The sequence below is a fragment of the Neophocaena asiaeorientalis genome, unplaced genomic scaffold (assembly GCF_003031525.2).
Source record: "Neophocaena asiaeorientalis asiaeorientalis breed wild unplaced genomic scaffold, Neophocaena_asiaeorientalis_V1.1 scaffold49, whole genome shotgun sequence".
Lineage (NCBI taxonomy): Eukaryota > Metazoa > Chordata > Mammalia > Artiodactyla > Phocoenidae > Neophocaena > Neophocaena asiaeorientalis.
The window spans coordinates 6,977,412-7,000,894 of NW_020172456.1; the positions used below are offsets into that span (position 1 = coordinate 6,977,412).

The following is a 23,483-nucleotide window of genomic DNA, read 5'->3' on the forward strand; positions in this document are numbered from 1 at the left end:
TCCCAAACATTAAAACATTTTTTTTTTTTTTGCTCATCTCTATGTCCCATAAAGCAATATCGTCACTGATCCAGGGATTGGACGGCTCAGCTGGCGTGACCAAAGGGTCATATTCCACATACTGTTCTGCGTAAGCAATTAAGCTGCAGGAGGGAAGCAGAGCCAAGAATGCCACTGATTTCCTCTAAAAACGTGTATTCTGCTTTACACAAACATTGTATCAGTCTTCATACAATTCCAAGTTAAAGGGGAAAAAATTTACCTTCACTGCCACTTCCAACAAATCTAACTGTTTTCATTTGCCCTTGCTCCCTTCTCATGATGAACATACTGTTTTTGCATTATTGCAGTCATAGTATACATGTGCATTTTATATCTTTTTCCCACTTAACTCTTTCGCTGAACCTTGGTGCATCCTCCCCTGGTTATGCTAGCTTTACTGATACACTGGTCCAAGCCTGCCTATGTCTCGTCCTCCCACACGGACTACAGATCTCAAGGCATCTGGGGCACACAAAGGATGCTACAGTTTTTCTAGGCTGCCAGTGCATCATTCTCAACTGGAGGACTTCTTTATTGTAAAGACTTTAAAATCCTGGCAGCCCAAAAGAGTTAACATATTATAAACATTTTTCCAAAAAGCAACTTAGTTTTTCTAGTTAAACAGCCACAGAATTTAAATAGCCACATAATCTTTTTAAACAAAATTTCAATTTTATCAAGATGCATGTCGATAGTTAAAATAAAATAGTACTAAATGATTTCTTTTACAAAAAAGCAATAGCAATGTTTTCTCCTATCCCTTCTCACAGAGGCACTAACTTTCAGTCCTTATTTCTTTTAGCATGTACCTGTATATTTCTAAATTATATGTTTTTATAGCTGCTCTTGATTATCAATTTTAGACAAGGATTAACTTTCTACTCACCAGTCCCCCCCACTCACTCCACCATTTCCTCCCATGATCCGCCAAATATAACACTTTTTGTTAAATCAACAGTCAGTGTCCACATTATTCAACTGGGTAAAGATTGTCTGCTGTTGAGCTAAGTAGCACATTACCTTTTCCAAGTGTTCTAACAAATCTGTAAAACATCTAGCAATAATGTTTCACATCTTAAACACATCAGATAATCAAGCAGGGTTGTCTCCCTGTCTCCTGGAGGCCCTCTCCCCAAAGTCTGGAGTCCTCTTGCTCGAATCTGGACTGTTTGCTCTATAGGCTTGATGCAAAACCATCATCCTGGGCCTTCCTTCACGTCTATGTTAGAGCGCCAGTTTCCTGGATTCCACGTCTGTCTATTGGTTTTACCTCCTGGTTGTGTTGAAGCACATCCTTTAGTAGTTCCTAAGAAAGGATGCATAAGAGCTAAATATTTTGAGTCCTTGCAGGTCTAAAAATGTTTTCTTTTTATCTTTACACTTGACTGACAGTGCTGGACATAGAACCCTAGGTTAAAAATCATTTTCTTTCAGAATTTTGAAGGCATTGCTTTACTTTGCTTGATATCCAGTGCTATGCTATTGTTGAGAAGTCTGAATCCATTTTAATTTTTGTTCTTTTGTTTAGTTTCTCTTCCCTCTGGAAGCTTAAAGTCTTCTCTTTATTGCTGTAATGCTCTCAAATTTCACCATGACCCTTGCCGGTAGTTTTTATTCACCGTGCCAGGCACAACGGACAATCCATAGGTAAAAAGACAAAATTCCCAGAAATCTTATGGTATTTCTTTGCTAATTTCGTAATGTTCATTTCCTCTGTTTTCTCTTTTCATAATTCTTTTAAATTAAATATTGGAATTGATAATCCAATATTCCTAAATTTTCCCTCCTAAATTTTCATCCTCTTGTCTTTTTGTCTCATGGTTCTTCTGAACTTTGTCTTTATTTTTTTTCAATTTGGACTATCACTTTCTTACGTTTCCAGAGTTCACTCTTTTTTTTTTTTAAAGGGCTTCAAATGCTTGGATTTTATTTATTTATTTATTTTTGGCTGTGTTGGGTCTTCGTTTCTGCGCAAGGGTTTTCTCTAGTTGTGGCAAGCGGGGGTCACTCTTTATCACGGTGCATGGGCCTCTCACTGTCACGGCCTCTCTTGTTGCAGAGCACAGGCTCCAGACGCGCAGGCTCAGTAGTTGTGGCTCACGGGGGTCCCGATGCTCCGCAGCACGTGGGATCTTCCCAGACCAGGGCTCGAACCTGTGTCCCCTGCATTAGCAGGCAGATTCTCAACCACTGCGCCACCAGGGAAGCCCCAGAGTTCACTCTTGTTTATCATAGTATCTAGTTCTTGTTTTATGGACGAAATACCTTCTCATATCTCTGAGGATGTTAAGTCTATATTTTTACTGTCAGTTTCTTTTGTTTCTTGAATAGTTTTTGGTTCCTCCAAGTCCCTTTTTCTGTTTGTTTGTTCTGATCACACTCCTTTGTGTTGGGGCTCCCTCCGAGAGTCTGGAACATCACTGGACATCCATTTGTGCTTAAAAGTGAGGGACTAAAACCTGCTTGGAGGCTTAGTGTGTGTGTGGAAAGGATCTGCCAACTGATGGGCTTCGTTGTTGGGTCAGGGCAGCTTGCCTGTCATTTCACTAAAGCTCCACGTGAGAGATCTGGAGTCCTTCCTCGGGGGATATCTACTTTGCTCTAGAGCAGTGGTAGGCAAATATTTTTCTGCAAGACCCAGACAGTAAATATTTTAGGCTTGGCAGACCAGATGGTGTCTGTTGCAACTGTTCTGCTCTTCTGTTGTAGAATAAGCACAGCCATAGACAATCCATGAATAAATGCATGTGACTGTGTTTCAGTAAAACTTTATTTGCAAACATAGGGAGTGGATGTGGCCCACTGGTTGTAGTTTGCCAGTCTCTTACCCATGGGCATCTACATCTGGCTCCTGGAGGGCTGAGAGCAGGACAGGGGAGTGGTAGAGGGTCCCACAGCTCGGTACACAGCTCGCTCAGGAATTCTCTTGCTTTCAGCTGGCCCTTCATGATATGATGTGCCTGAGTTCTGAGCTGATGTGACTCAGTTTCTCCAGAGAATAAAGTGCCCATCTCCCATGGTGGTGGTACGAGGGGAGAGAGGGTCTCCTCACGCGGCACGGATCGAAGTATCGAAAAGCTCCGGAGACAGACTACCCATTCCCCTGGGGTTATCCCCACGCCTCCTTCTTGCCTTCCATTGTCCCTGGTGCCTTCAAGAGCCAAAGCCAGATTTTGTTGGGCAAATTGGTTTTGTTATAATTCTCCCACCCCTAACATGGAGGTCATAATGTTTTTCACTCTGTCCCCATTCACTTTCTTTTTTTATTAAATTTTGAAATATTTCTTGCATTCAGAAAGGCATAAAAACTGTAAGAGTATCACCCTTGTACTCACCACCCGATAAAAAGAAACACAACATTACAAACAGAGACAGAGGTCTGCAGTCATGCTCCCCAATTCTTTATACTTTTGACCTCGGAAAAATGTGTGGAAACTGTTAATCCATTCATTTGTTGACCTTGGGAGTTCATACCATCTTCATTCCTTTATTGACATGTTACTTTTGGGAAGGGAGAGAAGACTAACGTACATCCACAGTATTACCTTGAATGAATTTATTATAATTTATATAATAATTTGCTTTACATTGGACATAGACTTCTAATTTCTTTTTTTTAGTATACGTAGTGCTGGCTATAGTAGAACACCATTGTTCAGAAAGGTTTTTCCATCTTTTGGGTTATTTACTTAGAATTAACAACCATAAGTGGAATTATTGCACCCAAAGATATGGATATTTTTATGGTTATCGATCTACAATAAAACTTTTCCCTAAGCATCGCCAGCTTGAGTGTCACCAGCTTCCTTTGCAATGGCAGATTCAGAGCCACAATTCCTGCTACTGAATTGCAAAGGGCAAGCAAGGCCAAGTAGCTTACTTCCGAGAATGTGAAGAAATTCACGGGCAGCTCCATCTCATTGCTACTCAAAATGTGGTCCACAAACCAGCAGCAGGGGCATCACCTGGGAGCTTGTAAGAAATGCAGAAGCTCAGCCCCACCCAGACCTACTGAGTCAGAATCTGCATTGGTAGTAAAATTGGCCAGGTAATTCCTATGCACATTAATGTCTGCAAAGCACCACATCCCGTTCTTCGATTTTCTGAGAGCCTCAGGACACAGGATATTTTATTCATCAAATGAAGATGAAGGAGCCTGTGATACTTTTGGCTTTAAATTTGGTCGCAGGCTTCCTAACACCTCACAACCTTCTCACTGTCCCAGGCGTGGACCGTCCCCCTGCGGGGTGGGAGGAGCATTGGTCTAAGTTGGAAAACCTTGCTTCTAGCTGTGGGGTGAGCCACTGAACTGACCTTTGTCAAGTTCACCATATGTTACATGATGGCCTTGATGAGTACTCAGGACCATTTGACAAAAAATAATAGGAAAGCATTTCAAGAGTCTTCCAAGCACCCAAGAACTGTGAGATAGATGACTGCAACCAACACATGCAGCGCAGGCCCGCCGTCCTGTAAATCTCCTGCGGGATGTGCATCCGGTGTGAGCGAGGCTTCATCTGTATGAGCCATACAGCATCTCAGGTGAGAATGAACAGGGAAGGGAGCTCTAAGTGAGCACTGTGGCAGGAGGGATCAGGCAATAATTTGGTGCTGTGACAGCTCCAAGGGGAGTTACCCCTTTGCCACTTGGGCTAATTTCATTCTTCCTGAAAGAAATGGGTTTGCATATTAAGGAATATATCAGTTTCCTAGCGTTACTAGGAAAGAAATTACCACAAAATTGGTGGTTTAAAACAACAGAAGTGTATTCTCTCACTTCTGGAGGCTAGAATTCTGAAATTGAGGCCATGTTTCCCTCTGAAGTCTCTAGGGGAGTATCTTCCTTGCCTCTTCCAGCTTCTGGTGGCTTTAAGTGATTGATCACTTGCTTGTGGCTGGATCACTCCAATCTCTGCCTCTGTCTCCACATGGCCTTCTGTGAAGACATGTCTGTGTGTTCTCCCCTTCTCTCTCTTATAAGCACACTTGTCATTAGATTTAGGATCTACCTGGATAATCCAGAATGATCTAATCTCAAGATCTTCTGCAAAGACTCTTTTCCTAAATAAGGTCACATTCGTTCCCAGGTTCCGTGGGTTAGGGTTGCACATATCTTTTGGGGGGACCTCTATTCAACCCACTGCAAGGAACATGGAAGCACCTGGATGTGAGGATGGGGAAGGCACAGTCGACACCTGACCCCTCTGTTCAGATGGACACAGTAACCAACCAGCAGCAGGTAACCTAAATCCTATTCAAGGGATGACAGGCCACACTGAGATGCTCCAGAGTGTCTGAGGCATGATGGGATGTTGGGGGCTTTCCTGATTATGAAGCATTCGGGCACCCACAGTGCTCTCAAAATCTGAGATGGAGTGTGTAGTCCATGGGGCTCTGCTCAGCTGTGACCCTTTGTCCTCCCGGATATCTGCCTCTGGCTGTTTCAGTGACCTCAGCCTCAGGTGACCCTGTGTCTCTAATAAAGGACTTCTACTTGAGCAACCCAAGGCAAAGGCTGGGCCTTCATCTAACTAGTTAGTTACAAGTTATGAGGAAAAAACATTTCTTAACCAGAAGTGGATTTCCCAGAAGTAAAACGTAGGGATGGGAAAAAAAATTTCCTCCCCACCTTCCCCCGCCCTGCCTCAGACTTTCTGTGAGACAGGCTGGAGGTTTTCCCAGTAGACCCTCCCCACACCCCCCAGCTTATGTTTTATTAGACCTTGCACGTGGCCACGCCTCCTACCTGGGAAGCCAGGTCCAACCAGCCAGGTCGGGGAGCGCCTGGGGCAAGGGGACAGCGGGGAGGCTCAGGAGGGGCTGGGTGAGTACAGTTGACCCCTGAACGACATGGGTTTGCACCACACTGGTCCACTTGTAGGCGGAGTTTTTCAATAGTAGATACCACAGTACTACACGATTGGTTGAATTCACAGATGCAGAAATGGATGCCAAGAACAATGGATATGGAGGGCCAATTATACTTTCTACGTGGATTTTCAAGTGCGTGATGGTCATATCCCTAACTCCCGAGTTACTCAGGAGTCAGCTGTACTCGGGCACTCGAGGAGACTGCACGCGGCTGCCTTCTGCTGCAGGAAAGGCAATGAAGGCAGCGGTCCACTGCCCAGCCCACAGCAGCAGAGGCTGAAATGGCCAGAGAGCAGCTGTGAGCATCACAAGCCAGGTCTCTTTTAGAGAAATTTGGGGCTATTCAGAGGAGCGGTTGGAGGAGAGGTGGTGAGATTTAATGGAGATGTTAGTTCAAGAGAAGTGGTCGAGAGCCCGAGGTGGGATTTTGTAACCACACAGGGGCACAAGATATGACTATGTAATAGGCATTAAGCGTGAATGAAGATGTTCCTATGACCTAGCCCTACGTCCTGCCTTCTCAGAGCAGGGTCCAGGCAGGTATCCAGGATACAAGTGGAGGACCACATGAAGAAAGAGCTAAGAACTTCCTGCAGAAACGCCCGACAGTCTGCACCAAGGCAGCAGCTCAGGTCAGTAGGACCACCAATCAGTCAGCCAGTGCCAGTGGTAGCCAGTATTGGTCAGCGGGGAGATTTACTGTAGGAAGAGGAAAAGCTATTTTGTTAAGGTACAGTTACATAAATAAAGTTGGTTAGAGGCTTGGTAAAGGAAACGGTAAAATTATATGGGCATATGTATTTTCAATGTTCTGTCTTATTGGTAGAAGTAGGATGTATTGAATCATCAGAATTACATATATACCTCTCAGGGGTATAACAGGAATTTTTGATCAGCAAGGGACTCGGAAATGCACACACTTTAGAAAGGAGGATGTGCAGTTCGATCTTCTTGAGGTTCTAAGACAAAGGGAGAGATTGGGTACTGTATTAGTTTCTAATGGCTGCTGTAACAAATTGGCACATACTTAGTGGCTTAAAATGACACAAATGTATTACCTTCCAGTTCTAAGGGTCAGAAGTCTGAAGTGGGTTTTGCTGGGCTGAAATCAAGGTGTCAGCAGGACTGTGCTCCTTCTGGAGGCTTTAGGGGAGAATCCATTTCTTTGCCTTTTCTACCTTTTAGAAGCAGGCTGCATTCCTTGGCTCATGGCCCCCTCCCATCTCTAAACCCTGCAAACCCCATTCAATGTTTGGGTTTTGACCCCGGTCCCTGACACAGAGCTCCTGAAACCCTTGTAATCTCCTGAGTGATAGGAGTCTTTTGTTCTAATGAGGTGACTCTGGGTGGGCTTATGGATAGCTCCTGGATGGGGCTGGTCACCAGAAAGACCAAGCCATGATTAGAAGCTTGGAGCTTTTAGGCCCACCCCCCATTCTCTTGAGAAGGGAGAAAGTCTGGACATGGAATTAATAATTGATCATGCCTACATGAGGAAGCCTCCAAAAAATCCCAATAGTATGGGATCCAGGGAGCTTCCAGTTGGTGAACATATCTACATGGGGAGGGTGACGCACCCCAACTCCACAGGGACAGAATCTCCTGTGCTTGGGACCCTCCCAGACCTCACCCTATGTATCTCTTTGTCTGGCTGTTCGTCTGTATCCTTTATCATATCCTTTAATAAACTGGTAAGTGTAAGTAAGTGTTTCCCTGAGTTCTGTGAGACACTCTACAGATTAATCAAACCCAAGGAACGGGTTGTGGGAACCTCTGATTTGTAGCCAAGTTGGACAGAAGTTGTGGGTAACCCGGGAACCTACTATGACTGGCATCTGAAGTGAGTTGGGAGCTGTCTTACGGGATTGAGATCTTAACTTGTGGGATCTTATACTATTTCCAGGTAGAGTGTCAGAATTGAGTTAAATTGTAGGACACCCAGCTGGTGTCAGAGAATTGCCTGGCGTGAGGAGAAAAATCCCCACGTATCTGGTGTCAGAAGTACTGTGACACACTGCTATATATAAGATAGATAACTAATAAGGACCTACTGTATAGCACAGGGAACTCTACTCAATACTCCGTAATGGCCTACATGGGAAAAGAATCTAAAAAAGAGTGGATATATACACATGCTTAACTGATTTACTTTGCTGTACACCTGAAACTAACACAACATTGTAAATCAACTAGACGCCAATAAAAATTTTTCAAAAAGTACTGTGAGTGTGGCAGTTTCAGAGTAAAGGAAAAACACAGGAAAAGGAAGACTGGATTTTTCCCTACACAGCATCCCAAGAGTGAAGTATGTATATGGGATCTGGTATACAAGGCAGGTGAGGGGAAGATGGAAAGATACAGTTAGGCTCCAGGGAAAATGGGCAGTGGGGGTTGGCTTGCAGCTGTGGGAAATGATTAGTCAAGGGAAACAAAGGCATGGAATACAAAGCCTTATGGGATAGTGACCATCATTCTTACTTTAGAAATACAACACAAATGTGCTACTGGATTCCTTAGGAAACTGGGGGCCTCTCAGTGGGAAGGAAACCTGGAGACTGAATGTGAGAAGGGGTGAAAAGGAGAGTGTGTTTGCACACCCTTTGATATATGCACTTTCTAAATGGTGATGCACAAAAGGGAACCAGGTAGGAAGAGCATCTGATTAGGAAGGAATGAAAAGCAGAGCAGCACTGCAGACACGGAAGAAGAAAGTTCGGTTCTCATTAATTCGTTCATCTATTTTTTTTCACGTGGGAGAAGATGGGGAGGAGAGACAATATGAAGAAATAATTCCTTAATTATGGGTCACCCAGGGAAAAGATATACAATAGAGAAACTTGGGATGAGGGAAGGGACATGGAGGTGAATTTAGCCCCTCAGAAAGAAGAGCATATACCAGGCCAGGTATTGTGACCCTTCTAGATCTTGGTCTGGATACAGTCACCCTGGCTACAGTGTTACCTCTGATGGTTTCTCTTCTATCACCTAACGTGAGAAGCAAGGACCCTGCGGTGTCTGGAATCACATAAAAGCAATGTCATAATGACCTCTTGGGCCCCTTTTATTCCTCCCTGAAACTATCATTAGACATTAAGTTCACGGACCTCTATCACCCTAGCATGTTTTTAATAGACCCTTAGGGTATGCAGTCCCTTGCTGTCTTATCTCATTTCATTAATTACATTTCATGATCACAGAGGGTCAGGAAGCAGAGGAGGAACCAGCTCCAATTTCAGGGTGCAGCAGTGATCTCAGACATGCTCAAGCAAGGTGATGGTAAAAATTCAATTCAGCAGTCAGCTGTGATGCACAAATGGCTCCCAGGGATGGGGTAAGGACGAGCCGAGTACAGGAGCAGCTAGAAAATGACACAAAGCCATCTTTCCACGTGGTGCAGTACAGTGTGGTCCAGGCAGTGACCGGCTGGAGCTCAGCGCCACTAAGGGTGGGGAAACACAGCGAAATATAGAGACTTTTCGGACAATTTTGAACTAAAACATATAGATTTTTGCATTCTCAAAGTTGGTTTGTCCAGTGCTGTAAGGCTGGGGTGAATAAAAAGTGGACCCCTTGAGGACTCTTGCAAAGAAGACTAAGACCTCATCTATTTGGCATCTTCAACTACTGAGGAAACACAGGTAAGATAAGTGACCAAAAGGGGCTCTGAGCAGAGTCTACAATGAAATAAACTCTATGCCCCAAGGCTCACTGTCTGTTATTTGGAAGAGCACACCTCACGAAGACTCTTTCCTCTTGCTTTAGGATGGAGATTAAAGAACTTGATTATTTGATTTCCTGGTGTGGTAGATCAGTTTTAAAAATGGAGTCTATTTCCCCAGCCCTTGAATCTGATCTGAGATTGTGACTTGCTTTAGTCAATAAAATGTAGCACAAGTGTCAGAGTGCCACTTCCAAGCCTCAAGAAGCTTTGCATGCTTCTGTTCTCTTTCTTGGAATCCTACTATCCCCAGGTGAACAAGGTCAAACTAGCCTGCTGGAGGATGGGAGACCATGAGAAGGACTGCCCAATGGTCCCAGCTGAGGTCATCCTAAACCAGCTGAACCAAGCATGTGAGAGATCCCAGGCAAGATCAGTAGAGCAGCCAACCCAATCCATGGAGGCACACAGACAAGAGGGTGGCCCAGCGGACACAGACATGTGTACATAGACACGTGAGCACACAGACTGGCACATAAACATGTGACCAGTAGTAAATGCATATTGTTTGAAGACACTCAGTTTTCAGGCTTTTTTTTTTTTTTTTTTTTTTTTTTTTTTTTTTTTTTTTTTTTTTTTTTTTTTTTTTTTAGGCAGTTTGTTACTTAGCAATAGCTAACTGATACACCTGGCCTGGTACAGGTTGGAAATGGGAGTTGTTTAGCGAGGAAGAAGGGCTACTGGAGATAAGCCATGTTGACGGGAACAAGAAGACAAACCAGCAACTAAAAAGCATAAACAGAGACTCAAAGAACATAATGGTCTGGGGCCGTTTAGGGAAAGGCAAGCATTTTGTGGCACTTGATTCTGATCACTGACTGAGTTTTAAAGCACAAAATAAGAACACTCACCCTGAGTTATCCAGAAAGCTTAACTGAAATGCAGTGTCTTTTCTTTAAGGAGGCAAGGGCATGTTTAAGAAATATTTTCATTCAACATAGTTAAAATGAAAAGCTTAAGGTGTTAAGCATTATTCATCTGGAAAATTCATCTGTGTGTGCAGGGACCATACTTTCTGAAGCAAAAATTGTGTGACATTTCAGACAGACTTTTGTGCTGCTTCCAGGAAATGTAGTTTGGTTGCCATGATGTTGCAGTTTTGGGGACATTTGACCACTCATGGGGACAATGAGACAAAAGAGGTGAAATCAGGATGACCCAAGCAAGTCTGTGCAGAAGAGCCAACCTCTTCACGTACGGCCCCTCCTTCCTCAAAGGTGCCGGGTTAGTGGTGCCATAGGAGGCACCCAGGGGAGACACACAGATTGCAGGCTGCAGGGCCAGCCTTCGGCAGCCTGCGGGGCTCTCTGTGCTGGAGACTGAAAAGAGAGAGGGTGGGAAGAATTGTACTAACACAGAACTGCCATCTGCAGGGCCAGCCTCATTCCTTGGCCTGCCCTCTGTTCCTCTGGACACCACACACCCAGTTCATGCAATTCTGCTCCTTGCCAAAGCACCACACTGGAAAATAATAACAATCGTTTGCATTCATTGAATGCGCTGTGTCAAGGACTGGATCAAGCTCTTGCCGTGGATTCACCCGTGAACCCTATTAGTTAAGTACTACTGCTCTCTCCCCTTTCAAGAGGTGGAACAGAGGCAGAGAGAGGTGAAGCAAATTGCCCAAGGTCACACAGTTAGAAAATGGCAGAGGCAGAATCCAAACCCAGATGACTGGCTCCGCACCCACCCCCTAAATTGTTCTGTTCTACTCCTTCAGTTTGCAAAGTTTCCTTTTTCTCTTCCCAGCTGGGTCTGGCTGCACCCTTTGACCCAGCCTTGACTCTTGCCTTTTTTGGAACTGGACCTTTATGATCACCAGCCCTCCTGCCCTCTCCCCAATTTCAGTTCTCAGGGAACTAAGTGAAAAACGATGTGCACCTGTTCTCAAGGGGCTGCGGTCCTTTGCCTGATGGCCTCTGGCTAATTACCACCATCACCTGGAGCAGGCCCAGGGAACCCAGATCCGTCAAGGGGAAGTGGCGCCCACCTGAGATAGCTCAGTTGTCACCTCTGGCGAGCAGAGCAGTCGCACCCAAGGCCAGCTGCCAGTGCCACCTCCCTGTCTCCACCCCTGCAGAGCTGCTGACAGAGACCAAGGCTCCAGGCTGCTTTATCTCCTGCTAACACCCGTCTCCTCTCCCTCCTCCTCTATCTGGGGGTTTCCTTGTGGCTTTAATGAAAAACCCTTGTGTCACATTGAAAAGTTGCCAGTTATTGCTGCTGGGAATAAAGTGCAGTCTCTGCTGGGTGGGGACTCATGAAAGCTTCAAGCTGCGGAGGGAGGAGTGCAGGGCTGGCATGAATAATCTCTTCAGTGTGAGCAGCCTCTCAAGCATAATTAGATGGTACCCCGTGGTAAACAAACCAACAATAGGCGCGTCCAGCTCCCCTCCCCCACCGTGGCTGTCTCCTTTCCCTCCTTGCACACCTGCACAGCTGGCCTCCCTCGTGCTGACTGGTTTGGGATCTTTCCTTACACCCCAAAGATAAGACCAAGCTGGGTGTCCCCTTTGAGGTGAGCTCTCAGGTCACTGTGAGTGGTGGGCAGTGGCTTCCCCAAATCCTCGGAGACCTGGTCAGTCCACCGCAGAGAATTCAAACTGCAGGTCCCTCGACCTACTCGGAATCACTGAATCCAATTCCCTAGCACTACGGCTTGGGAATCTCCATTCTTAACCCCCTCGTTCACCTGGATGATCACGCTCAAAACCACTGACCCCAGCAACCAGACCCAGGGAAAGATGCTCCCGCATGCATGCTCTCCTAGGACTGCAGACTTTAAAGTGCCCTTGCAAGGCTAGCTCTGACGCTCACAGTATCCCAGCACAGCCATTTCTGTCCCTTTTTCACAGAGAAAGAAGCTTGTGGTTCCTCACAGGCTATGACACCAATGGAATCAAGGTCCTCCCAGCTACCTCACTAACAAGCACTCTTCTGGGACAAAGGCAACCACAGTGAGATCTAAAAAGCAACCTGAGAGCCTGTACTCAGGAAGCCCCACATTATGCTAATGGGGTGTGGTGGCTCCCCAGCCGCCAGGCTAAAACTTGTGACCCCAGAACACTCGCCTAGTTGTGAGCTGCAACCATGGCAACGTTCTCAAGCACGTGCATTGGGGAAAATGGGAATATCAGTGATTCTCAACGGGGTCGATTGTGTCCCCTCCTGGGGACATTTGGCAACGTCTGGAGACATTTTTGGTTGTCATAAACTGTGAGGTGGGGTTCTGGCACCTAGTGGGTAGAAGTCAGGGATGCTGCAAAACATCTTATCATGTACAGGGCAGCCTTCTGCGATAAACAAGTATTCGGCCCAGAATGTCAATCGTGACACTACTGAGAAGTCCTGGAAGAGACACAAGATGCCATTAAAGAGATGAGCCCATATCCAGGGATGTCCTTGGCCACCTGAGGGCAAAGTGTGAATTCCGGTTTGGCGTTGGGTGTGGAGTTTTCTTTGCCTCAATCTGCCGTTATTTGTCTAGAAAGAAGATGTGATGAACCCAGGGGCCAGCAGAGAAAGGCTTACAGGTTGAACACACAGCCAGCCCTCTGTGTGAGGTGGGCTTAAAGGACCCACTTTACTGTTATAGCCAATAAATACTAAGACCCGGCTTAAGCCCTTGAGCTTTCAGATATTGGTCACTGCTTTACCAGTAGCATACGGATGAATAAACCTTCAGCTTGGGGTCGCCTGCTCAGATTTATTCCATACAGACTCCCCAGGTGGTCCCCCCTCTTCACGGAGAGTCCAAACACAGACCGTTTCGTTGACAAAATTGAGTTTCCCACGAGTTAAAAAGGTGGAACCAGCTCCTGGTGCAGATTGTAGCACAAATGCCCTGGCGGAAGCCAGGCTGGAGGTCCCAAATATTTTCTTTACAGTTGATTCCATGCAGTTGGCTGGTTGATGGTGTGTGGAGGTGGAATGCCTCCTGATGGACCAGGGCCCTCCTGTTTGCGCCGCCAGCACCTCAAAGGGCATATGTAATTTCTTTCCCCTTATAAAGTGAATCTGGGCATTTTATAGCCGAAAAGGGAGCAATTCCATTTGAATTAATCAAGAGGCTGAAGGTAAAAGTGCATTAGGTAGCTTTTAAGGACGTTCTTCCTTGATTGACAAGGTCCCTCGGCCACCCCCCTCAAAAGCTTTAGCAACAGAACATTTCTTGACATCACTCAGGGGAGGTCTGCTATCTTAGCTGTACTCACACAGGGTCTGTGGTTTTTTCACCCATCAGTTTAAGAAATGAATGTGGTCTGCCTCTTGGTACACACTTGTTAGCCATAACACTGTAACATTTCTCCTTTGTTAAATTAGAAGAAAGTAGTAATATTATTAAGGGGAAACATACCTTTCAGCCACTTTGGACATTTTTAAACGATGCCTGTCAATCTGTGCATTCAAAAATGTTATCTGGGGAAAGGCAGAACAGAAGTGTTAAGACCAAACTGGAATTTTTTCCCCCCTTCACCCCAGTAACCCCAAACCTGTATTTCTACCAAGATCCAAACACCTCCTCTGGACAGACTTCTCCAGCCCTCCAACTTGACACTCCAGCAACCATTTTGCCCTTTTGGAAATTCCTACCACACTAAGAAACACACTCTATAATTTAGCCTACATCACATATTCTCCTGTGTTGTGTTACAGCTTAAGTCGTTTTTTTTTTTCTTAAATAGTTCTTTATTGGAGTATAATTACCTCACAATACTGTGTTTCTGTTCTACAATAAATTGAATCTGCCATATGCATACATAGATCCCCGCATCTCTTCCCTCTTGCGTCTCCCTCCCACCCTCCCCATCCCACCCCTCTAGGTGGTCACAAAGCACCGAGCTGATCTCCCTGTGCTCTGCTGCTGCTTCCCACTAGCTATCTATTTTACATTTGGTAGTGTATGTATGTCCATGCCATTCTCTCACTTTGCCCCAGCTTCCCCCTCCCCCCACCCCAGTGTCCTCAAGTCCATTCTCTATGTCTACGACTTTATTCCTGCCCTGCCACTAGGTTCATCAGTACCATTTTTTTTTTTAGATTCCATATATATGCGTTAGCATACAGCATTTGTTTTTCTCTTTCTGACTTACTTCACTCTGTATGACAGACTCTAGGTCCATCCACCTCATTACAAATAGCTCAATTTCGTTTCTTTTTATGGCTGAGTAATATTCCATTGTATATATGTGCCACATCTTCTTTACCCAGAAGTGAATGAAAACTTAAATATAGTATATATTCTACAAAGCTTAGCAACAGCATGGAGGTAACACACACACCATAAGGATCTGGTTTGGCTAATCTCCAGTGATCTCCTACCCAGCTTTCACACCTACATCATGTCCATGTGCTTGGTGTACTTAACTGGCACTGAGTAGCTATTTTCCATACATCTGTTTCCTTTTCCCCACTCAATAATAAAGTTATCAAGGGAAGGCACCTCACAGTTTATGCCTTTGGGTGCCCCCTAGAAGCCAGTAAAGCATAATGTAAAGTCAAGTCACTTCATTACCAGTGAACCCCTGGAAAGCAGTAATGTAATTAGGCATTGTCTGTGACCTGGGTTGACCAGTTAACTCCTCATCATGAAGGAGGATAACATGGAACCAAATAATGCTGAGATGGCATTGTGGGTAGGGTTTGCTTTATCTGTCAACCTTCGTTTTGAATCAGAGCAATAAAGTTGGTGGTCCTGAGCTGGCTTACTCTGGAAGTGCAGTACAATTTGAAGGACGCTGTGACATGAGTCCCTCCTGCCTCCAGCTCCCACAGCGTCTTGGGGGAAACCCGACTACGGCAGTCAGCCCATGGTGTTGGGGTAACTCATTTATGTCCTTTTCTAGTAACTGCTGGAGTAACTCGGTGGAGAATTTGTCTTCTCGAGCCTCCGGGAATTATTCACACACAGTGCCCAAAGGTTCAAGTCACCCACAGCTGGGTTCCACTGTGCTTTCCAGGAACTCAAAGCTCACTCAGCCTCCAGAGGTGGACATTCAAAAGGTTTTCAAGCTGGCCACATCTCCTCTTAGAGCGCATTCATTCACCTGTTTCCGGATGTCCTCTTTTGTAGTTTTCCTGATTGGCTGACTGGGGACGTGCACTGGGCTTTGCGACTGGGATTCTTCAGTCACGCCGTACACTGACTAGAGAAGAAACAAGAATATTGAATCATGCATCCTCCGAGTTGAAGGGGGTCCGAAGGGTCAGCTAGCTCAAGCGCTCATCTGATGCTTCCAATCCCCTCCACGACATCCTGACAATGAGCGAGTGGCCTCTACTTGAAATTCTCCAATAATGGGAACTCTGCCTCTTGAGGCAGCTGGTCCATCTTTGAGTTACCACGATTAGAAAATCCTTCCTTTCATTGAGCTTAAATGGTCTCCTTGTGTATCAGTGTTTCTCCAAATACAGTCCATAGACCACCTGCAAAGAGTTCTCTTGGGTACTCGGTAAACAGGTACGTTGCCGAGTTCTACCCACGACCCCCTGAATCGGAATCTTCATGGGTGGGGTTCGGGAACCTGCACGTTCATCAAATGCCCCAGGTGATTCTGAGACACAGGAAAGTTCAGGAAAAATTCCTGAAGATTATGAAGGAAGATAAAGAGCCCCTCTAGATTTTCTGTTTGTCAGCAGATGACACGCCTGTCTGGTACAAACTTGAGATGGCAGGGTTTCCGATTTTTTCCTTTTAAACTGACCAGTTTTCTGGACACAGATTTTCCACTTGCCCACAGCTATAGCTACTTTTTAATCTGTTCCTTTTGTTAGAGACAGATTAAAGACAATCTTTGTTCTGGGAAAGAAATAAAACACTGAAGGGTGTGCAAGTTATAGCTGAAATCTATAAAATCAAGAAAGGCTCCGGGTGCATGTGGGCTCCATGAAATTCTGGAATATTAGAATTAGGGGGCCCTTTAAAGACTAAATGGGGACATTCTAAGACTAACATTAAAGTATAATACAGTGGGCATCAATATCTCAATGAAGAACAAAATATATAAGTAAATTCAAGAAGTGATATATATGTCATGTCACATATATATTGATAGAGGAGAGAGAGCCACTGCCCCTTCCAGTATAGTGAAACACAAATGATCACTGGCTCATTCACAGTTGGGTGAGATGGTGATTTGACTTTGGGAGATCTAGCTATGCTAAAAGACTTGCATTTGTGTCAAAGTACCAAGCTGGCCTTCGCCTGTGGTGTTGCCCTACTTTTTGTTCCTTATGTTTCCCTTCCTCTCTGCTGTCTCCCCGGAGCCAACTGCTACTTACCCTTTAGACCTCTGCACCCTCGAGCCTGCTATAGAAACCCTTGGGAAGCCCCCAGTCTGGGGCACCCTCCTGGTCTTCCTGAACCGTCCTGTACTTCCCACCGTTGCCTGCTGGCTTGCTTCATGCCTACCAGGCTGTGGGCTTTGTTAAGACTTGCCACTATATTTCCACAGCCAGAACGGTGCCAAGCACACGCCAGCCACTCCATAAATATTTGTAGAATGAATGATATGGTTTCAAAGGATGAAACGCGGAAGAACTACAAATAGTAAATTATTATTTGAACAGTACCGGAAATGGAAGGGTGATCCCAAGAATTTTTAATTCAGCTAAACTAGCGAACCTTTTTAACCTTTTGCGGGTTCTTCAAACGTCGACATTTTCTGATATCCATTTCTGTTGTGTTCACACAGCCTGGCTGAGAGAAAAAAATCATCATATAAATTACTACGTGAACATCATACTTTCCAAGTTGGCTCAAGTGACACTATCAGAACCAATCTTTATCTTTTCCATTACAGATAACACATGACTATCCCCATTTTGCCATTTACAGTCTTTTTTTTTACAAAGGTGTTTCACCTTCAGTATGTGTTCCTCCACAGAGTTCTCATATGAATTAAAACAGCTTACCTCGTATTACCTAAGGATGATAAGCAGAGAGTACAGTGTACAGTTTATAAGCGTAAACTTATTATTTAAATTGGTGGATGGCTTCAGCCAGAGCCTTTGTCCTTTCATATACCTAACCATCTAAAACCACTCCACTATCAGGATAGGGAATTTTTTTTTGGTTTTGCTTTTAATCAGACTTGAGGAAGGTTGACATAGCTTATTCGTTTTAGTTCCATTTCATGAGGAAAATGTAAGACTTATTTTAGTAATACGAAATTAGAAATGCGTGAAACCTCATTATTCGTGGATTTTGTATTTGTGATTTTGCCTACGTGCTAAAATTTATTTATAACCCCCAAGTCGGGGCTTCTGGTGCCTTCATGGTCATTTGGGACGTGCGCAGAGCAGGAGACGTGTTGAGTTGCCAGACCTGCGTGTTCCCGATGAGGTGCCTTCTTATTTCATCTCATGCTGCAAACAAGTGTCCTTTGCACAGTCTATTCAGCACCAGTTTTACACATTTTTGTGTTTTTGTTGGTGATTTTGCCCAAGACCAGTGCTGATGTGCTGTCAAGCATTCCTAAGTGCAGGAAGGCTGGGACATGCTTTATGGAGAAAATAGGTATGTTAGATAAGCTCCATCTAGGCGTGAGCTATAGTGCTCTTGGCTGCCAGTTCAATGCCAGTGATCAACAATATACATTAAATAAGGTGTCTTTAAACCGAAACACACTTCAAACAAGGTTATGTATTGATCAGTTGATGAAAACGGGACTGGAGGCTTGCAAGAACCTAACCCTGTATCTCTCCCAGGATAACGTAATGGTTCAGCATCCACTAATTCAGTGTTCTCGGCGACTTCACAGAACATAACCACCGTAACAACAACGGTTGCATTTGAAGGAGAATATTCTAGAAGTTGGAATTGAATGACAGTAGAAATGGAAACTGCTTAACTTAGGACTGGAAACTTCAGGGCCCAAAGTTCCCCAGGTGGAATTCCCACAGCTCCCCATTTCCAATTCCATATTTTCATGGATGTATAATTTTTAAAAGGTGGAACTGACATATATTCCAGAAAATCTACTGAGATGATATGAATTAATGGCAAAAACCAATTTCACGAAGCTTAGCAATTTTCTTAAAAGTGAGACGCCTGGTGGCTAAAGACAGTCTTTTCTTTTAAGCGAAGGAAGAGAGAAAATGTAAAACTTAGAGAACTAAGCAGAGCTTCCTCACCACTGGCCTGTGGACATCCCAAAAGGCTCGTTCTTGACTATCCAAAATTTTCCTCTCTGTCTTGTCCTTTTTCCGATCAATCCTGAAAGAGTGAAAAAGGGGAAATCAGAGGCCTTTAATTCTGTTTTTCCTCCATGACCCATGTGTCAGCTCTGTTCTCCCTTTTTTAGGAGCTTAGTGTACACAGGGCTCTTGGCACCTGTGTGGTCCCTGCTTTCTGCAGAGCTGTACAATATGGGTGTATGGTTCCCTCAAGGAAACCTCAAGAAGCCCACACATGGTAAGAGAGCTTGTTTTCAGCTAGGTTGCAAATGACCAATTATGTGTAAAGAACAGGGTGAGCCTAATGAGGGTTCAGGAATGCAGCTGTCCATTTGAATTATTAAGGTTTGGACTACTAAGAGCTGCATAAGTTGTCGACATGCCCCGCATCAAAGTGGCTACTGTTGCCTATTCAGATTATGGGAAGGAATATAGGCTTGTAGTGTTTCATCCTCAAATTTGCAAGTTTGCTTTAGATTCAGAATCAGTAGGAATGTCTTCAAAATGCTGCAATTATGTGTTTTAAAAGTCACTTAAACCATCTGGCTTCCTAAAAGCAAAGTAATCACCCTAGTGTGTGACAAGATCCAGAAGGCAAATATCTCTGGCCTCAGCTGGGGGACATACAAATTGCAAGACAGACAGACAGACAGATCCTTTATGTTGTGATCGCATAGATAAGAGTGTTTAAAAAAAAAAAAGCCGGTATTACTTCATATTATCTCTCTAAGTAAAAAGTAACTCGGATTAATTGCTTTGTAACTGCTGGTTCTTGGCTCTCTTTGGACTGACTGAAATAAAGTCATACTGTGATTTTTGTGAGAGTTACTGTGTACTTAAATGGCCCACAATTATAATGTAATCACAGAGTTCATCAAAAAAGTGAATCGAGAAATCCCGTATATGTACAAAGTGGCACTTTTCCCTCCTTTTATAACATTCGATGCCGTGTGATCCCGGAAGTGTGAATCAGCCCTCCTCTTCACTTCCCGGAGGCGTCTGAGCTCACTGGCTCAATCCTGCCTCCTTCTCACCTATTCACCCACCCTCCTGCCTTCTCCTTCCTCAGGGGCCGAGGCTCCTCCTGACGCAGCTCAGCGTCCAGTGTCTGGTGTCCACCTCCCTCGGGGGTTTCTGGGAGAACCGGGGTGGTGGGCAGGCCTGGGGATTCATGGGTGGGGGGTAGAGACTGCAGAGGGAGGGGGAGAGCGATGACACCATGAGGCCCACTGGACCCAGTGACTGTACCTGTGATCAATGTCACCCACACTGCCCAGAGAGGGCACCGGGGGTCCTCTGAAGACCCACGGGGGGCTGCTCAGGTGCAAGGGGCGCCCAGAGAAAAGGTACTCACCTCCTCCCAGCTCAGCATCCCTTTCCCACCCCTCCTCTGTCCCATTTCTTCCATTACCACTTGAAGCTAAATAAGAGCCCATTGCTGGAAAGGACAAGAGAGAACTGCACCTGAGCAAGTCCGTTTCCCAGAATCAAAAGGATCTGGTTGATGACCATGTTTGTGTGGTGGGGGACATTTGCTACCCACTTCTCCTGTTTCCTTAGAGAGGAAGGAATTTCCACTACACTCGCTGGGAAGGAAGAATATGGGAAAAACACTCCAACTTGCTCCTCCTTTCATCTCTTGTAGACTTAACTTATTGGCAGATTTGAAAGAAGAAATTTAGAAAGCTGGGGCTTCCCTGGTAGCGCAGTGGTTAAGAATCCACCTGCCAACGCAGGGGACAAGGGTTCGAGCCCTGGACCAGGAAGATCCCACATGCCGCGAAGCAAGGAAGCCCATGCGCCACAACTACTGAGCCTGCGCTCTACAGCCCGTGCTCCGCAACAAGAGGAGCCACTGCAATGAGAAGCCCGCGCACCACAATGGAGAGTAGCTCCCGCTCGCCGCAACTAGAGAAAGCCTGCGTGCAGCAGCGAAGACCCGACGCAGCCAAAATTAAATAAATAAAATAAATAAATTAAAAAAGAAAAGAAATTTAGAAAGCTGAGGTCGGTCCTTCTGGGCCCTGTGTGGGTCAGCCTATTCTCAGGACACCTGTTCTCTGCGTGCAGTAAACTTACAGGGCTGGACTCTTCCCTGAGGTGGAAGAGTCCAAGCTCTGCCTAGGATGTTTAATTCCAGGGTAAAGATCTGTGGTCACAGATCCAAAATCATGTCCTATAACTAGTTCATCAGTAACAATCTGACATTTCAGACTCCAAATGTCTGACTTCTCTGCCTTATTTTTGATTAGTTCTGAACCCCTCCCCCCGGGAGATACGGTGGAGGGGCCACTTGTTGGCCTGCCTAAAACTCCAGTATGTTTTCCTATGAAGACGAAATCTCCAGACCAACAAGTAAAGTGGGTCTGATGGTTTTTAGTCTCTGAGCACAGAAGAAGGTTTGGAAGTCTCCTTGGGAATTAGGTACATCTTCTTAGGACCAGAGCTCTACGTTTGGGAGGAACCCCATTGCCTGCTGAAACACACGCTTTGGGAATTGTTTTAGAGTGCCATGGGTGACAGAGATGCAACTTATCCATCCTGAACTTGATTTCTACTCAGTTGCTGTCATGAGAGAGACAGTGACTAACCATAGCTGGTTGGCCATGGAAGGAAGCCCCACTCTCACACCACCTCTGATTTCCAGAGAGTGTTTCTCTCTTTGTAAAGGGTCTCTATTAAGTTCACCTACTTTACTTGTGCTTCTGCTTGCATAAAGATGAACTCCCACTTCCTTGCAAAGGCCCTCTGGAGTCTTGCTAAGTTTTCCTAATGAGAAATGAAAATCAACAAGAAGGCATTAATCATCGTAAGTTTGCACATCGACAGCTATGCTTATTACAAGGCAGCCATCTATTCTGGTTACTCCCAACAAAACAGTAGGGCCCCACTTTAAATCCACTGGATGTGAACCCCATCTGACTTTGCACCAGACCCTGCTGTACGGAGCAGAACTATTAATATTCATTTACACACCCATTAAGTCTGACGTCTCTGTGGTTCCCGATTCCTCTTTTCTTGTGTGTTTTACAAGAGCACGGCTCACACAGCACTTATAAAGGCCACTGAAGATAGGGAGAATTGGTTGTGGTTGTTCATGCAGGATTTAGGGAAGGCATGAGGGGTGTTTTTGCAACTGATTGCAAAACCAAGAATGGGTGTCTCAAGACTTGTCTTCCAGCAAGCAGAGGGCTAGGAAGGTGGCAGGAAAGGAGAACCCAGAGGACCTGGCATTAACAACTTTGAAAGTCCAGACTCAAAAGTGGGAAAGAAGAGAGTGTCTAGGTTTGTGATGGTCATGAAAGGAAAACCCCAAAACAAAAAGAAAGAAAAGGCATCCAGGGTCACCTTTAGAGGAAGAGGGAAGAAGTCTTTTCTCGAAGCCTGGAGAGTAGCCTAGCAGCACAACAGGACGGTGGGGAGGGGCGTTTGACAGGTCCCCTAATGACCCGCCTAATCCTGATGGAATGCAAGGCGAGAGCCCACATTATGCTGTGTATTTTCATAGAGCTCATGCCAACACTAACTGATTACCTTCATTAGTGGATTATTAACATAAAAGGAGCTTCGGTTGAAGACCAACACACGTGAACTCAGTTATTACCAAGGCTTGCTGTACGAGTACCTCAAAAAAACTGTCCCTTAGATTTTCCCACTGTTCACAGGAAGCAAAGCTGGTAAAGCCTGAATGTCTGTCAACTGGGGAGCAGTGACATAAATAATGACACAGTCATACCATGGAATACTAGGCAGCCATTAAAAATGAGAATGTAGATGATTATTACTGATATGGAAAGATCCTCAACATCCTTACAGTATATGACTGGAAAAAGAGGCAGCTTACACTATAATGCTTGTGGTGTGATTCAAGTTTTCTTGTTAGAAAAAAAAATGTATGTACAGAAAAAAGCTTAGGAGAGAAGGATTGCAGGCTATTTTCTCTCCTTTCTTTGTTGTTTGAATTGTTTTTACAAAGGGACGATGTAATCAGAAAAAATTAATAAAATTACTGAATTTTGAAAACAAAATGTCTCTTTAGTTTCTAACCACTTTTAGACAGAACTTCAACCTGAAAGAACATCTTAACACCATATTCTTTACAAATACCAAAGCAGAATATTGTAGGGTAAGAGAAAAGAAAACTGAATAAAATATGTCAGGAGTTGGTGCTGTCTTGTTTCCGTTTAGGAGCTTCTTTAAACAAGGGAACTACAGGGAAGGGAGACATGGGATGGAGGGGCCACATGCTTCTGCCGTCTGGATTGTTTCTGTAGGTCATATTCAGGAAGTGATGTAGTCATGCCAAAGTTAAAGCACTTTGCACTGTGCGAACAAAGAGTCCGACAGCAGTCTTCTAGAAGAGGGGTGATTGCTGGTGCACGAGGGCAGATAGGGCAGGGACTGGGTGCCTAAGATGCTCAGAGCCACAGAACCGCCATGCTAGGGATCCTGGGGAAAATTATAACGTTCCAACAGATTTATGTTTCACGGCTCTCTTGGATAAGCAAACTTTAGCCAGGTCCTAACACTCGCAGTAAACTCTTGCACTGCAACCTGCACTGCCCATTCACAGGTCCTGTGATGCCAGTGGGGTCAAAGAGGGTGGAGCGCCATGCACCGGTCCTGCTCTCTGATGGCATGCACATTCCCCTTGGGCTGCAGAGAGGGGAACGGT

General features: G+C 45.0%; 1 protein-coding gene across 1 annotated transcript in view; it reads right to left on the bottom strand.

Moving 5' to 3' along the window:
• RGS6 (regulator of G protein signaling 6) overlaps window positions 1-23,483 on the bottom strand; it is a 161,120-nt gene that overhangs the window by 51,582 nt on the left and 86,055 nt on the right. The window contains 6 exon segments of the mRNA XM_024737801.1: window positions 17-143; window positions 13,989-14,050; window positions 15,679-15,777; window positions 17,256-17,330; window positions 18,767-18,848; window positions 21,501-21,577. Of these exon segments, the coding sequence (XP_024593569.1) occupies window positions 17-143; window positions 13,989-14,050; window positions 15,679-15,777; window positions 17,256-17,330; window positions 18,767-18,848; window positions 21,501-21,577 (522 nt within the window).